At 43.9% G+C, this 14,956-nt stretch overlaps 1 protein-coding gene and 1 non-coding gene across 2 annotated transcripts in view; both read left to right on the top strand.

The window, feature by feature from the left end:
• Positions 1-2,631: 2,631 nt before the first annotated feature.
• P4HA3 (prolyl 4-hydroxylase subunit alpha 3) overlaps positions 2,632-14,956 on the top strand; it is a 41,846-nt gene continuing 29,521 nt past the window's right edge. Inside the window, exons 1-3 of the mRNA XM_072727388.1 lie at positions 2,632-2,880; positions 11,439-11,581; positions 12,390-12,613. Coding sequence (XP_072583489.1) covers positions 2,669-2,880; positions 11,439-11,581; positions 12,390-12,613 — 579 coding nt within the window. The 5' untranslated portion in view covers positions 2,632-2,668. The remainder of the gene's footprint in view (positions 2,881-11,438; positions 11,582-12,389; positions 12,614-14,956) is intronic.
• On the top strand, positions 9,837-9,939 carry LOC112928767 (U6 spliceosomal RNA). Its single transcript, XR_003236779.1, has one exon. It is a non-coding gene; the product is annotated as a U6 spliceosomal RNA (small nuclear RNA).

Raw genomic sequence — 14,956 nt, 5'->3', positions numbered from 1 at the left:
TATGGGGGATACTCTTAAGACTCTTTGAGGCTGCCTTGTTTACCAGAGAGAATCTAAAAGAAATGCCCTCAAGATTCTTTGATGTTCTACTAAGCAATGCCCTAAAAATCTTTCTAAAGTCTAACAAAGAATCTTTAAAACCACACTTCGGAAAGCTTTACCTTGTGGTCATGCTTTACTTATAGCACCCTGGGCTTGTTCTCTGTGCTGCATCATTTCTTTGATAAACTGTAGATCCTTGGAAAGACTGTACCAGACCCTCTGGATTTCCTCTAAATTCAGCTCAGAAACTGAGCCATTCCTTGAGTGTTTTTTGTGTTTTGTCATATTCTGCCAGAAGAAGCCAGTCGGCACTTGATCATTCTGCCTGGAGACTCCTTTAGCCAGATTCACAATGTAATTATTCACAATAGAATGTCTTCTATTTTTACATTCCCTGCAGGACAAGATTCATTAACTGTTCTTCCAGGATGGAACAGTATTCAGGTACCCTTTTCTCCAGCCTACAGCAATGTTTTCCCTCCTGTCTATCAAGACTTCGTCAACAGGCTCCTGGCAGCCCTTCCAGATTTTGCTAACCCTCTTTGTGAGGGCCTTCAAGACTTTGCCAAAGCCAATGACACATGTTTTAAGTTAAATTTCGTCTTTATTCCCTCACCACGATCAGTCATGCAAACTGCCCAGGGAAGTTTTTAATTGGCCCTCAGGTAAGTGCTCTCTGCTGCAGGACAGACCCTAAGGAGCTAACTGTTGGAGACTCTTCTGACTACACTCCCTGGAGCCCTGCAAGTCCTTCCTCCAAGGGGGCTCTGGGTGGTGCATCTCTGTGTCTTCCATGAATAGTACTGCACTGGAGCTGGCTTCGATCAGCTCATGCAAGCTAATTGTTAGCTCTTTCTTGTGTTCAGTGATATCATCTAAGTACCCTAATACTGGCCATTGTGGGAGAGTTTACACCATAGAAATTAGTAAATGTCACAAATCAGGATTTTTCTTTTCCTGGAGAGCCAGTTTACCAGCACACCTCTGAATGTAATCAATGGATAATTAACATTGAGTGTTTTATTTATCCTTTCTATGCCCCAATCTTCTTATTTGTAAAATGGGACTGATAATACTATGCCATAGAGTTAATATGAGAATAAAATGAGCTAACACATGTAAAATGCTTGGACAATGCCTAGCACACAGGAAGCGTTCAGTAAGTATTAACTATTATTTTTACAGTTGTTGTTATTAGTGTTATTGCTACCTTAAATTTCCATTGGATTTTCATAGAGAATAGGCTACGTTTCTGAGTATGTCATGCAATGACAATAAATCTGACAGTTCCAACCACAGTTCCATCATTTCTGGAACTCAAACTATTTTTTCATCTCCAAACCTGGGTACACATAGGTACCTTCTGCCAGGAAAGTCCATCCCTCCCTTGCCTATCATCTTCCAGACAATTTCTTTTGATTCTTTTGGACCTGCATACATTGCCTCCTCTGTTTTGTTTTTTTTTTTTTCAAGATTCATTTATTCATGACAGACATAGAGAGAGAGAGGCAGAGACACAGGAGGAGGGAGAAGCAGGCTCCATGCCGGGAGCCTGACGTGGGACTCGATCCCGTGACCCCAGGATCGTGATCGAGACCCCAGGATCGTGCCCTGGGCCAAAGGCAGGCGCTAAACCGCTGAGCCACCCAGGGATTCCCTACCTTGCCTCCTCTGGAAAGCCCTCCCCACCACCTCTGCAGGGCTTGGACTCCCTCCTCAGTGTTGCCATTGCTCATTGCACAACCCTCTCTTATCCTGATAGCACTTTATTGTGGTTCCTGGTTTACATCTGTTTTCCCTTGTGAGTCCAGGTTGGGTGTGCTATTTCTCCGTGTCTTCAGCACAGTGACAGAGGTGGTAAATATTTGTTGAATGAAGGAATGGAAGTTGCCTGGGAAGGTGGGGAAAAGGATAAGTAGCCTAATAGGATAATAGTAACTTTTTTGCTTAAAGTGGCCATAGGTACATGGTACAGAGCAATGATCCAGGACCCCAGTTTTAGGTTTGGCAGGTCCTCGATTTGTCAGGCGGTGACCCTAATCGCCTTCACGCTCTTTACCTTAGGTCCGACTCTGCCCGTCTTTCATGATGGTTCAGATGTCAAGTCTTCTGGGAAGTGTTTCCTTCCCTCTGCTCCTCCCCAGCTCTCCACCCACATCGTCATCACCAAGCACATCATTTACTCTCCTGGATTTCCCCATCAGAATCCAGGAGTGTTGTTGCATTTCCACCCGATCCAGAGGGCTGACTATCTGGGGGATGGCGTTGCGTTGTTCAGTCACAGGCCAGGGGATTCATCCTCCCACCCCGACCCCCCACCCCAATCCTCGCCTCTGTTCCCCCCGGGTGTGACCCGGCCCCGCGGCAAACACCTGCCGGGGCTGCGGCGTGGTGGACGGCGGGCGGGCGGGCGGGGAGCGAGGGGGCAGGAGAGCGGGTGCTGGAGAGCGGGCCGAGGGGTCGGAGCCCGGGAACGGGGGGCGGGCGGGCCGGCGGCCGGGCGGGGCGGGGGAGGGGCGGAGGGGGGCGGGGCGGGGGGCCGGGCCGTGGCCGGGCGGGGCGGGCCGTGGCCGGGCGGGAGCGGAGCGGAGCGGACGGTCGGAGCGGACGCGCGCGGGAGCCGGCGATGGGCCCCGCGGCGGGGCTGGCGGCGCTGCTGGCGGCGCTGCTGGCGGCGCTGGCGCTCCGGGCGGGGGACCCGGCAGGGGCCGCGGCGCGGGGGGACACCTTCTCGGCGCTGACCAGCGTGGCGCGCGCCCTGGGGCCCGAGCGCCGGCTGCTGACGCTGCTGCGGCGCTACCTGCGCGGGGAAGAGGCGCGGCTGCGGGACCTGACCAGGTGAGGACGCGCGGGAGCCGCCGAGGCGCCTGCGGCGGGGAGACCGAGTCGGAGGGCGAGGCCGAGGCGCGGGGCCCGTCTCAGTCACCCGGCGTGGGACCCCGGACCCAGTGAGAGCCTCTCCAGACCGGGAGGCCGAGCCTCCGTGGCCGGCGTGACCGCCAGCCCCCGGGTCACCCTGCGGGGCCCCCAGACGCTGTGGCCCGGGGCCGTGGGGAAACGGGCCGAGCGTGACCGCAGAGACGCGGTGTCCCAGCGCGGAGCCGCCCGCTCCGCCGTCACTCACAGTCGCACCCCGGGGCCGCGCGCACGGCCCGCCCGATGCGCTGTGGCCTCAGCACGAGGAGGGCCTCCCGAGGCACGGGGCAAGCTGCTGGGCCTCGGGCTCTGTGTCACAGGGACGCGAGGGAGAAGTGCTGTGTGCCTGCAGCCCCGCGTGTGCCCCAGAGACGCGGTGGTCAGCACGAGGCGACATTCTGTGACCGTGTGAGGTTCACGTGCCTGTGGGTCTGGGTGGGCGCCAAACTGTGCACCTCTGCATCACCCTGGATGCTGGTGGCACTGCTCACTTTATGAATAAGGCTTCGTGTTCACTGACTCTTTCAACACGCCTGTTTGCCTGTTATGCGCCAACCGCTCTTCCAGGCAGTCGGGATAAAATGGTGAGCAAGACCCAATCCTGCCCTCAGGGAGCTTGGGGTCTGTAGCATCATGATTATTAATCAGAGATGTCCATTGTCTCCTTTGCTTGCAACTCTCCCTTCTCTTCCCACACATAAGAGCTCTCTCAATTCCAAATACAAGAAAACTGCGATTCAATATATGTATATTGGGCAACCCCGGGTGGCTCGGCGGTTTAGCGCCGCCTTCAGCCCAGGCGCGATCCTGGAGACCCCGGGATCGAGTCCCATGTTAGGCTCCCTGCATGGAGCCTGCTTCTCCCTCTGCCTGTGTCTCTACCTCTCTCTCTCTCTCTCTTTGTGTCTCTCATAAATAAATAAATAAAAATCTTTTAAAAAATAATATAATGTATATTGACACCAAGAAAAAACTAGGGGAAAACCATACTTGATACTAGGGGATTCTGAGTGTGGCACACACAAGCAGATGCTCAGCTAATTCTCTTTGCCATACAATCAGCAAACTCTAGTGCTATACACACCGTGGCATAAAATACTATAGACTTGGCACATTGGGGGCACTGCAATCCTGTATTGACTATCAGTGCCAAACTATGAAAAATGAATGATTGTATTATGTGATGCATTGTGTTATGTGTTCTCTGCTCCAGACATGAAGAAGCCTACAAACAGTGGTGTAACCACATTGCTATCTGAATACATTAATATAAGTCTTACATCATCTGACCCTCTGCTGAGCTGACAAAACAGAGAGCTGTCTCACAATGTACTGCTGATAAAACTGGGCGAGCATATGTAATAGTAATACTAATTCTGGGGCGAATGGGAAGAATGGGAAGAAGGCGTGTGGGACACCATGACTGTGTGAGAGAGCCCCTGTTGGAGAGAATCAAACACACACAGTGTGAAAGACCTTGTTTGTTAATCAGTGGTGACTGAATGATGATGTAATTTGGTATATCCTCTTAAGTATGTAGCTTGCATAGAAGCAGTTATATTCATTTAAAATTTACTATTAGGGGATGCCTGGGTGGCTCAGTGGTTGAGCATCTGCCTTTGGCTCAGGTCGTGATGCGAGGGTCCTGCAATGGAGTCCCACATCAGGCTCCTTGCAGGGAGCCTGCTTCTCCCTCTGCCTGTGTCTCTGCCTCTTTGTGTCTGTCATGAATAAATAAAATCTTAAAAAATAATAATAAATAAATAAACAAATAAATAAATTTACTATTAGTTTGAAATAGTGTGAATATACACACATGCACATACACAAAATATATGTGTATTATAACAGTAAAATATATGTGTATTATAACAGTAAAAGATAATAATTTCAATAATTCTTGTCACTCTTTAGAGTTGCATAGTTGTCCAGTGTTTTATGGGCCTACTCTATAAAGCAAAATGTTTTATTTTTTAAATTTTTTAAAAAGATTCTATTTAAGAGGGAGAAAGAGAACATGCGTAAGAGCACAAGAGCACGGGGAGGGAGAAGCAGACTCTGCTGAGCAGGAAGCCTGATGTGGGGCTGGATCCCAGGACCCAAGGATCATCACCTGAGCCAAAGGCAGGCACTTAACCAACCGAGCCACCCAGGCGTCAAGCAAAATGTTCTAATTCTGTTCTTAGTCCATGCATTGGAGTCTAGGTTTATTGGTGGGAATAAAAAACTCTTCTCTTTAATTTGAGATTCCAGCATGTTCCCTGCTACCCATGTGCTCATTCTCATACCACTAATCTCTTTATTTGGGTGGCTCCGATAGAGATGAGGGGTCAAGATCCTGATGCTGGGCCTCTCAGGGAATAGGTTCAGAACAGAAAGTTTGCAGTGTGGATCAAAGTGACTGGTGGAGAAGAGTGAGGGGCTCCAATGCTGGTCTCCTTTACTGTCTCATCACCATTGTCCTCAAAGCTTTGTCACAGGACCCTAATCTCATTTGCTTCTTACACACAATGCTTTGAAATAGGTTGTATGACTCTTAAAAAAATGAGAATTCATCTAAAATATGAGAAAACTAAAGTTTAGTACCTTATCTGAGATTATAAATCTAGTAGGTAGCAGCAAATCCAGGACTAGGACATAGTTCTTTTGGTTGTTTCTTCTATTATGCCATGATGTCCTTACTGCTTACTTTATCTGATTTGCCAGGACCCAGACCAAACCCCCCATTACTACTGAGGCTTTATGAACAGCTGGAGTACATAGTGGTTAAGAGTCTGGATGCAGGAATTTAACAGACCTCTGTTTGAATCCTTGGCTCTGAGCTTGGGCAAGTTCCTTTACGTCTTTAAGCATAGCTTCCTAATTTGTAAAATGATGATAATGATAGCACCTACCCCAAAGACTTGGAGGGAATAAGTACCATATAAAGGCATTTATCATTTTACTTGGAATGTAAATAGGTGCTCAACAAAGTTAGCTCTAGCTGTATGATTTTTGTTTGAGAGTGCCTGGTGAAACTAGACCCCACCTTTGGTTCTAAGCAGAGAAAGCCCAGAAACAAAAAAGATTCAGAAAAATTCTAGATTCTTTTCTCCTATGATTTATGAACATTTAACTTCGGAAAGTTTAGTTTGATATTTTAGAGACTGTTCTTTAGTCAGGATCTAAAACCTAGTGAAATATTCGCTTTTTAAAACAAGTATTTTGGCAGTTCCTGATCATTTTCCTATAGTCTCAATCTGGTGATCTAATGTAACTTGAGATGTTATTTCTAAGGGCCTCAGTTGTTATTCTTCTTTAAATTTATAAATTTAGACGTAAAATATTTTTTGGGGTGCCTGGATGGCTCAGGTCATGATCCTGGGGTCCTAGGATTGAGCCATGGCTGGCTCTCTGTTCAGCAGGTTCTCCATTTCCTTCTGCTTGGCCCCCTATGCTCTCTCTCTCTCTCTCTCTCTCTCAAATAAATAAATAGAGTCTTTTTAAAAAAGAAATAAAATATTTTAAGATTTTTTTAAAAAAGAAAATATTTTTCAATGTTGAAACTACTCCTTACCCCAAGTTAATGAATAAAAATTTTACTAGTTATAGTATATATACATATATATAGTTAACCCCTAGCTTTTTTTGGTGTTGCAGTTTAAAAAAACTAGCAAGATTGAAAGAGTAATAGTTGCAATAATTTTTGTGTTATGAATTAAGCATTCAGAATGTCTCAGAAGAACTGAGACAAAGCCATTTCTGAATTCCTAAGGAGAAACATATTGAATTAAAATAGCCTATGTATTACTGTTGGATAACCTATCCAGGCTATGTTTAATGCAGGATTGGGTTGCAAATTTTATGTGCAGATTCTTGAAGCAAAGGATCTGATTTTCCACTCTCAGCAACATTTGTTAAAGCAAAAAGCCATTTAGGAAAGCCGGGGGTTTGAATTCAACATCCAGTTACTCGGTCTCTGAAAACCAGCTATTTGCTCAGAGGCTGGGAATGGGGCCAATGTTTGGATTCCAAACCAGTCTCAGATATCTGTTGATAGGTTTTTTCTTTGTGTTACAGAAAAATGACGTGTCTGGATACTAAATTGAGTTATGTGCTGCAGTAGAGATCAAACCCCTACCCTAAATACACTGACCCCATAATACACAGAGTGGGATGTGAAGAGAACAAGGAGCTAGCGCTTTTGATGTGCTGGAAGACGTGGGGAAAATTTTCACCTCTCTGCCTTGCTTCTTTCCTCTGATGCCTGTTAAACATTAGTGCTCAAACACCAAATGAAGAATCTATTTATTCAGTTATGGAAAAGATGATGGAAAGAAAGAATAGGATGTTGTGGTGAAAGGATTCATAGAGATTTTCTAGACAAGACTAGTTGTGTCATGTTATAGAGGAGGCAACTGAGGGATAGTTGGAAGCCGGATCTCTTACCAATCCAACTGTCTATAAAATTACTGCCCACTCAGCCTCAGTTGTCCTTGGATACTTACTCTTCAGGCTGGATTCAAGCCCAAGTCTCTGCTTGTAAGTGTTTTCGTCTAGCAGTGGAATATCTTTCACTAAGTAGTTCCATATGGAGCTGAAGCAGGAAATAATGGGTAGTAAAAAAATCCCACACCCTGGTGGCTGGTTTAGTTTTTAAAGCCCTGGAGTAGCCGCTCTCAAAGTGCCTTGTTTCAGGGATCAGAGACATCCTGGGACTTGACAGAGTTCTCATTTCCTCCCTGGGGCACCCAGGCCCAGATTCTTGTTCCTTCGTTTATGCTTGAATTGAACTCTTGGCTCCTTGGAGGCACCTGGAGATAGTCATCTTCTATTTCAGGCTCCATGTCACAGTGGCGGGTTCCACCCTTGAGAAACCCTCAGGTCAGACTCAACTTCAAGAGATTGAATCCCCCCACCCTGCCACTCCCTGTATTCTTCACTTTCATCTCTTTCTGCTCCCTAAAGTCTTCCAATCTGGCCAGAGGACTCATATTCTCACCTCTCTTGTGCACATTCCTATAAATCCATATCCTTTTCACTTTGCATGCACTTTTTTCTTTTACTTCCATGTTGTTAATATATTGTTCTTGAAATCAGTAACTTTAAAACAAGGGAAACATTTTTATTTTTATTTTTTTAATTTTTATTTATTTATGATAGTCACACACAGAGAGAGAGAGAGGCAGAGACACAGGCAGAGGGAGAAGCAGGCTCCATGCACCGGGAGCCCGATGTGGGATTCGATCCCGGGTCTCCAGGATCGCGCCCTGGGCCAAAGGCAGGCGCCAAACCGCTGTGCCACCCAGGGATCCCCAAGGGAAACATTTTTAGAGGGCATGACTAGAACTCTTTTTGGTCTGCCTTATTATAATCAATAATTCATAATATTAACCCCGATGGTGCATTAGAAATGGAATAGCCATAGTATCCCAGGAAAGGAAACAGCATCTTTTGCTTATATGAACACTGTTGTAGGACATCTGAAGAGGAGAGAAATTAACTAGAAAGGGGATAACTTCTGGTCCCTCCATTTCTGGCGATTTTTGACACAAATCAGCAAGCCAGAGAGGCTGGAAGCATGCTGAACAACCTCCTGTCTACATCTCCTATTACAACCACCAGTTTGTATGTGGACTGCTTCCTAAATATCTCCCTTGAATCTATCCTGTTCTCTGACCCCACTGTCTTTAGTATGATTCAGACTCTCCTTACTCTTGCTTACAGTTTTGAATTGGCCTTCTAACTGTTCTTTCTGCGTCCAGTCATCCCTACTTCTCAACTCTACCCTCTCACAGATTCATATATGTAAACATAACATATCCAACTCTTACTTAAAAGCTTTTGGTGGCTCCTAATTGCACTCAGAGTAAAACCCAAATTTCTGAGGCACCTGGTGGCTCAGTGATTGAGCATCTGCCTTTGGCTCAGATGGTGATCCTGGGGTCCCGGGATTAAGTTCCACATCAGGTGCCCCACATGGAGCCTGCTTCTCCCTCTGCTTATGTCTCTGCCTCTCTCTGTGTGTCTCTCCTAAATAAATAAATAAATCTTAAAAAAATCACAAATTTCTCAGCAGGACCTATGAGGTACTCCTCACTTCTCCAGTCTGATCTACCTATCAGCCTCTAGATATTGCTCCAGCAGTACCGAACGGTGTAGAATTTCCCCACCATTTCTCTCTGTCCCTTCACATATGTTGAACTGTCTCCGCCTGGCTTTCCTCCCTTCTTCATTATTTGCATTCACTCAGCAAGCTTTGGTTTTATTATCTCCTCTGTGAAATCATCTCTGATCTGCTCTGGCCAAATTAATTACCTACTCTCCTTACTGCCCCCTAAGCCTTGTTCTTAAATCTGGTGTTGCATCTGTTTTGTAATTATTTGTGTCTTACCCATTAGTCTATGAGTCCTTGAGACCAAGTTTATGGTCTTATTTGAAATTCTGTTCCTAGCTCCTAGAAGAGTATATTTTAGTTACTCTTTCATAGAAATGTGTGTTGAATTTAGAGCAATGAGAAAAACAGCTATCTTCTTGTTCATGAATTTTTTTTTTAAGATTTTATTTATCTGAAAAAAAAAAAGATTTTATTTATCTGTCATGAGAGACACAGAGAGAGAGGCAGAGACATAGGCAGAGAGAGAAGCAGGCTCCATGCAGGAAGCCCAATGTGGGACTCCATCCTGCTACTCTGGGATCACGCCCTGAGCCAAAGGCAGACACTCAACCGCTGAGCCACCCAGGCGTCCCTTGTTCATGAAATTTTCTAGCATTGGAACTTGTCTTGCCTTCTCATCCCCAGCATGTAGCATGGAGTCTGACATCTAGCAAGTAACCAGTATAGACCGAGTTGTTGGATGAACAAATATTTGTCAAGCCACTGTGCTTTTGTACATGTTGGTCCCTGTTGGCTCAAAAATTTTTCTTCCTGTGATACAAAGAAGATGAGCATGGCCCCTGTACAGAGATGACATGTGAATTCGTGAAGTGTTCCATATTTTTTGAACCAATGTGATGTACACCTGAAACTAATGTAACACTGAGTCAACTATATGCAAGTAAAAAAAAAAAAATTTCTTTGTCCTTTTTTTGTTTAGCTCCATGGAGAAACAATATGGCAAAATCAGCTGAGAACAAGTTTCTTTTTTTTTTCTTTTCTTTTTATTTTTTTAAAATTTATTTATTTACTTATGATAGACATAGAGAGAGAGAGAGAGGCAGAGACACAGGCAGAGGGAGAAGCAGGCTCCATGCTGGGAGCCCGAAGCGGGACTTGATCCTGGGACTCCAGGATCCTGCCCTGGGCCAAAGGCAGGCGCCAAACTGCTGAGCCACCCAGGGATCCCAGTTTCTTTTTTTTTTAATTTAATTTTATTTATTTATTCATGAAAGACAGAGAGAGAGAGGCAGAGACACAGGGAGAGGGAAAAGCAGGCTCCATGCACGGAGCCCGACATGGGACTCTATCCAGGGTCTCCAGGATCATGCCCTGGGCTGAAGGCAGCGCTAAACAGCTGAGCCACCTGGGATGCCTGAGAACAAGTTTGAGTCAGAAGATTTAGATTCAAATCTGGTTTTGTCACTCAGTGACAGTGTGGCCTCCTTTCAGTTTTCTCTCCCTTCAAACTGGGAGTGATAAAATCTACTCTGAGGGTTGTTGAAGGGATTAATTGAGACAAAAAATATATAAAGCACTTAGCAGGGGATCCCTGGGTGGCGCAGCGGTTTAGCGCCTGCCTTTGGCCCAGGGCGCGATCCTGGAGACCCGGGATCGAATCCCACATCGGGCTCCCGGTGCATGGAGCCTGCTTCTCCCTCTGCCTGTGTCTCTGCCTCTCTCTCTCTCACTGTGTGCCTATCATAAATAAAAAAAATAAAGTTGTTTAAAAAAAAAAAAAAGCACTTAGCAGGATGCCTAGTAGGCAGTAAAGGCTCAGTAAGTAGTAGCTTTGTTTAATCCTTTAGAACTCAGAACAAGTGCCATTTCCTCCAGAAAGTCTTCCATTATACCTTCTAATTCCCATCTGGGTTAGGGACCCTGCCTACAAATGACTGTAACATTACATAGCTCACTTATAAGCTCACATATAACCTCACTTCTTTCCTGGCAGGTATCACATTTATTGCAATTATTACATTTTTGAGCTTCTATCAGATTCAAAGTATTGATTATAGAGTGATGAAGAGAAAGATTTTTTGATTTGTGAACTCCTTGAGAGCTCCACCTTGTCTTGCCTTTGTATCTCTAGCATCTAGTGTGGTACCTGATTTACAGTAATTGACCAGTAGAGACTGATTCATTGAATGAACGAATGAATGGACCTACTTCTGTTGTCTTGGTAGTTTTCATGTTCTTTGTGCCTAATGGTTAGAATATTATGTGAATCTCAAGGGGTTTATGTTTCATTTTTAACTACTCTAAATGTACATATACCGTGCCAGCCTTTGCTAGGGGCAGTGGCTATATCAGTAATCGAGATCATTCTACTCCTCTCTTCCAGATTCTATGACAAGGTGCTTTCTTTGCATGAGGATTCGGCAACCCCTGTATCTAACCCTCTACTTGCATTTACTCTCATCAAACGCCTACAGTCTGACTGGAGGAATGTGGTACATAGTCTGGAGGCCAGTGAGAACATCCGAGGTAATGAGGAGGAGGGCTGGAGGGTAAGAGAAGATTCTATCTCCTGACTCTGGAAAGGAGAGAGATTCTGGTGGAATGTGATGAAGGGTAATGAAGTGGGTAGGTATTACTCCATCTTCTTAGCTTTAGCTATTATGAAGAACTAGGCCCCCTTGTTAATATGTCTATGAGACTGTACAGAGAAAGCACTTTTGAGGTGCCTGGCTGGTTCAGATGGTGGAGTGTGCACCTTTTGATCTCGGGTTTTGAGTTCCAGCTCCATGTTAAGTGTAGAGATTACTTAAAAATAAAATCTTAAAAAAAAAAAAAGTGCTTTCCAATCCATTATCTCATTTGATCTTCACTACAACCTGTGAAGATGTACAGCTTATATCATCCATTTACATATTTGTCTAATAATTTCTATTAAACTGTACTGTGATCTGTAGCAAAGTCGGTTTCCTAATTCTATTTAATTCTATTCTAATTTATCTATTATTCTGTTTATTTACTTGAAGAAATTTGTTGACTTTGGGGAAATTAAGAGGAAGAAGAATTGTCCTCATAAAGGGCAAGATTCCAGAAACAGACAGGATGGAACAACATATGTGTGCTTTAGTTTGTACTCTAGAGCTTATGTTCCTCATTCAGAAGATTGTATGTAGCATCCACTCTGCTCCAGGAGCTGTGCTAGCTATGGGGAATACAAACACATAAAATATTATCTTTGCTCATGAAATATTGGAATAGGTGATCATGCCTTGCATGTATTAAATGCTCACCACCTGTGTTTTTGAACAGTGGATTGGTGTTTTTACTGCCCTTACAGCTCTGAAGGATGGTTATGAGAAGGTGGAGCAGGACCTGCCAGCCTTTGAGGACCTTGAGGGAGCAGCAAGGGCCCTAATGCGGCTGCAGGATGTGTACATGCTCAACGTGAAGGGCCTCGCCCGGGGCGTCTTTCAGAGAGTTGCTGGCTCAGCCGTCACTGACCTGTACAGTCCCAGGCGGCTCTTCTCCCTCACAGCAGACGACTGCTTCCAAGTTGGCAAGGTAACCGTATTGGGGTGGGGGGGCGTATGCAGAGGGCTCAGCTCTAGTTTCTCGCGGATGAAATAACTCTGTCCTGATTGCTTTTACATGCTTTCAGTACTTCCAGCAATCTTGGAAATTTGGTATCATTCCCCATTTTCAGATGAAGAAGCTGCAGTTCAGACACAGTAAATAATTTGCCCAAGGTTACACAATTTTAAGTTGTAGAAATACATTTTGAACTTGGGTCTTTTAACTCTGAATCCCATGCTCTTTCCATAATAACTAAGGTGATCACCTATGCAGGATACTTCACCTGAGAGTGAAGGAAGTGTTTCTAGTTACACCTAGACAACAGACATGAACTGGGACTGAGCTGGGAAAAATGGTCCTGGGGTCATTCCTAACCATAGCACCCTGCCAGCAGATGAGCAGCTTGGTGCAAAGGAGAATCAGAATTCAAGGGTGGGGAAAGGGATAAGAGGTGGAAATGTGAGGTAAGGTCACAGAAAACTCAGCCTCTGAGACTTTCTGGAATCTCTTGCAGTATTTCCTAAGCATTTAAGAAATACTAGATTAAGGTAGTGTCAAAAAGCTGAGGCCATTCACTTTAACATTACTTGAGGAAATAGACTTCAGGAACCTTCCATATGAGATATTTAACTGATCTTTGATCATAACTTATAAGCACATTTGAGGTCATTTTACAATATACTCTTTGTTAGCTTTTGCCTTAAGAAGTAAGGTAGTAAATCCTTTTTAATTTTGAAGATGTGTTTTGTGGGAGAGTGAATTTTCTCAGCCCCCTACAGTATTCATTAGCAGATCTGAGAGTGGGCATCATGTGCCCTGATTTCAAGTTTTGGGGATCAGTCTTCCAAATTAGTGCAAAGTGGATTGCCCTGAGCCCCTCTATGTACCATTTTTCCTTCTCTAAGATCCTGAATGGAATCAGAGCTCAATCATCATGTTCATGGCTAATTTAAATTTAAGCCAGTTAAATAGTTCTGTGTATGGTACCAATATATGCTTCATTCACAAGGCTTTTCTGAAACTCAAACCATATGTTGAAAATTCAGTAAGTCCCTTCCTGAAACCCTCACTGGCAATCTTTATTTCTGTATTTATTTACTTATTTTAAAAGATAAAACATTTCAAACATAAGAAAACTACATAAAATAATGTAACAAGCAATTAGAGATGAAATGTGTGTTAAAATTTTACAATGTTTGTTTCAGATTTTTAAAGAGGAATTTGACATAAAACAGAAGGCATCAAATGAATTTACATATAGCTCAATAAAGCCCCCTTCCTCTTTCTTCTCACCACTTTGACCCCTCCCCTCTACTCTAGCCTTGCTAGGTTGCCTGATAACTATCCTGAGCCATACAATATATACATACTATCCTGGGTCCAGCTTCTTTCTGCACACTGCATCTGTGAAATTTATCTACCTTGTTGCATTTATTAGTAGTTCATTTCTTTTTATTGCTTAGTAGTATTCCATTGTATGAATATACCACATACTGTTTATCCAGTCTCCTAGTGATGGATACTTGGATTGCTTCCAGCCAGGGCTACTATGAATAAGGCTGCTATTAACATTCTTGTGTAAGTCTTTCTGTGGACAGTTGTTTTTATTTCTGTTGCATAAATACCTAGGAGTGGTGTTGCTGGGCCAAAGAAGAAGCTTCAATAATTATTAACACGTGGCCAAATTTATTTCATCTACATGTCTCCAATTCCTCCTCCATGGATTATGTTAAAGCAGATCAGTCTTTCTAGTTTCTGAAATTCTTAGTTGTCTAATTGTACTACCCTACTGTCATATCTGTTGACAGTTGCTCATGAATGATTATTTCCTGATATGGCTTATTATGTTTGTGAGCTTATTTAGCAGGACTTTTTTCCCCTCTAAAAGAATCTCTGTGACTGGAGTTGTAGGAATATTACCTCAAAGGTTCTGGGTTTTCTTCTTCTAGGTACTCTGGTAATATCACTGGCCTTAGATCCTTTTTTTTTTTTTTTTGAGTATATTACATCTGCATGGCTTATTTATTTTATAACTGGAAGTTTGTTCCTTTTGACCCTCTTCACCCATTTCACTCACTCCCTACTTCCCACCTCTGGCAACCCATCTATTCTCTATATCCTTAGGCTCAGGTTTTCGTTGTTATTATTTGTTTTTTGTTTTAGATTCCACATATAACTGAAATCACATGGTATTTGTCTTTCTCTAACTTATTTCACTTAGCATAATACCCTCAAAGTCCATCCATATTGTTACACATGGCAAACTTTCGTCCTTTTTTATGGCTGAATAATATTCCATGGTGTGTGTGTGTGTGTGTGTGTGTGTGTGTG

The sequence above is a fragment of the Vulpes vulpes genome, chromosome 11, assembly GCF_048418805.1.
Source record: "Vulpes vulpes isolate BD-2025 chromosome 11, VulVul3, whole genome shotgun sequence".
Lineage (NCBI taxonomy): Eukaryota > Metazoa > Chordata > Mammalia > Carnivora > Canidae > Vulpes > Vulpes vulpes.
This window is presented reverse-complemented; position numbering and strand designations above follow the sequence as displayed.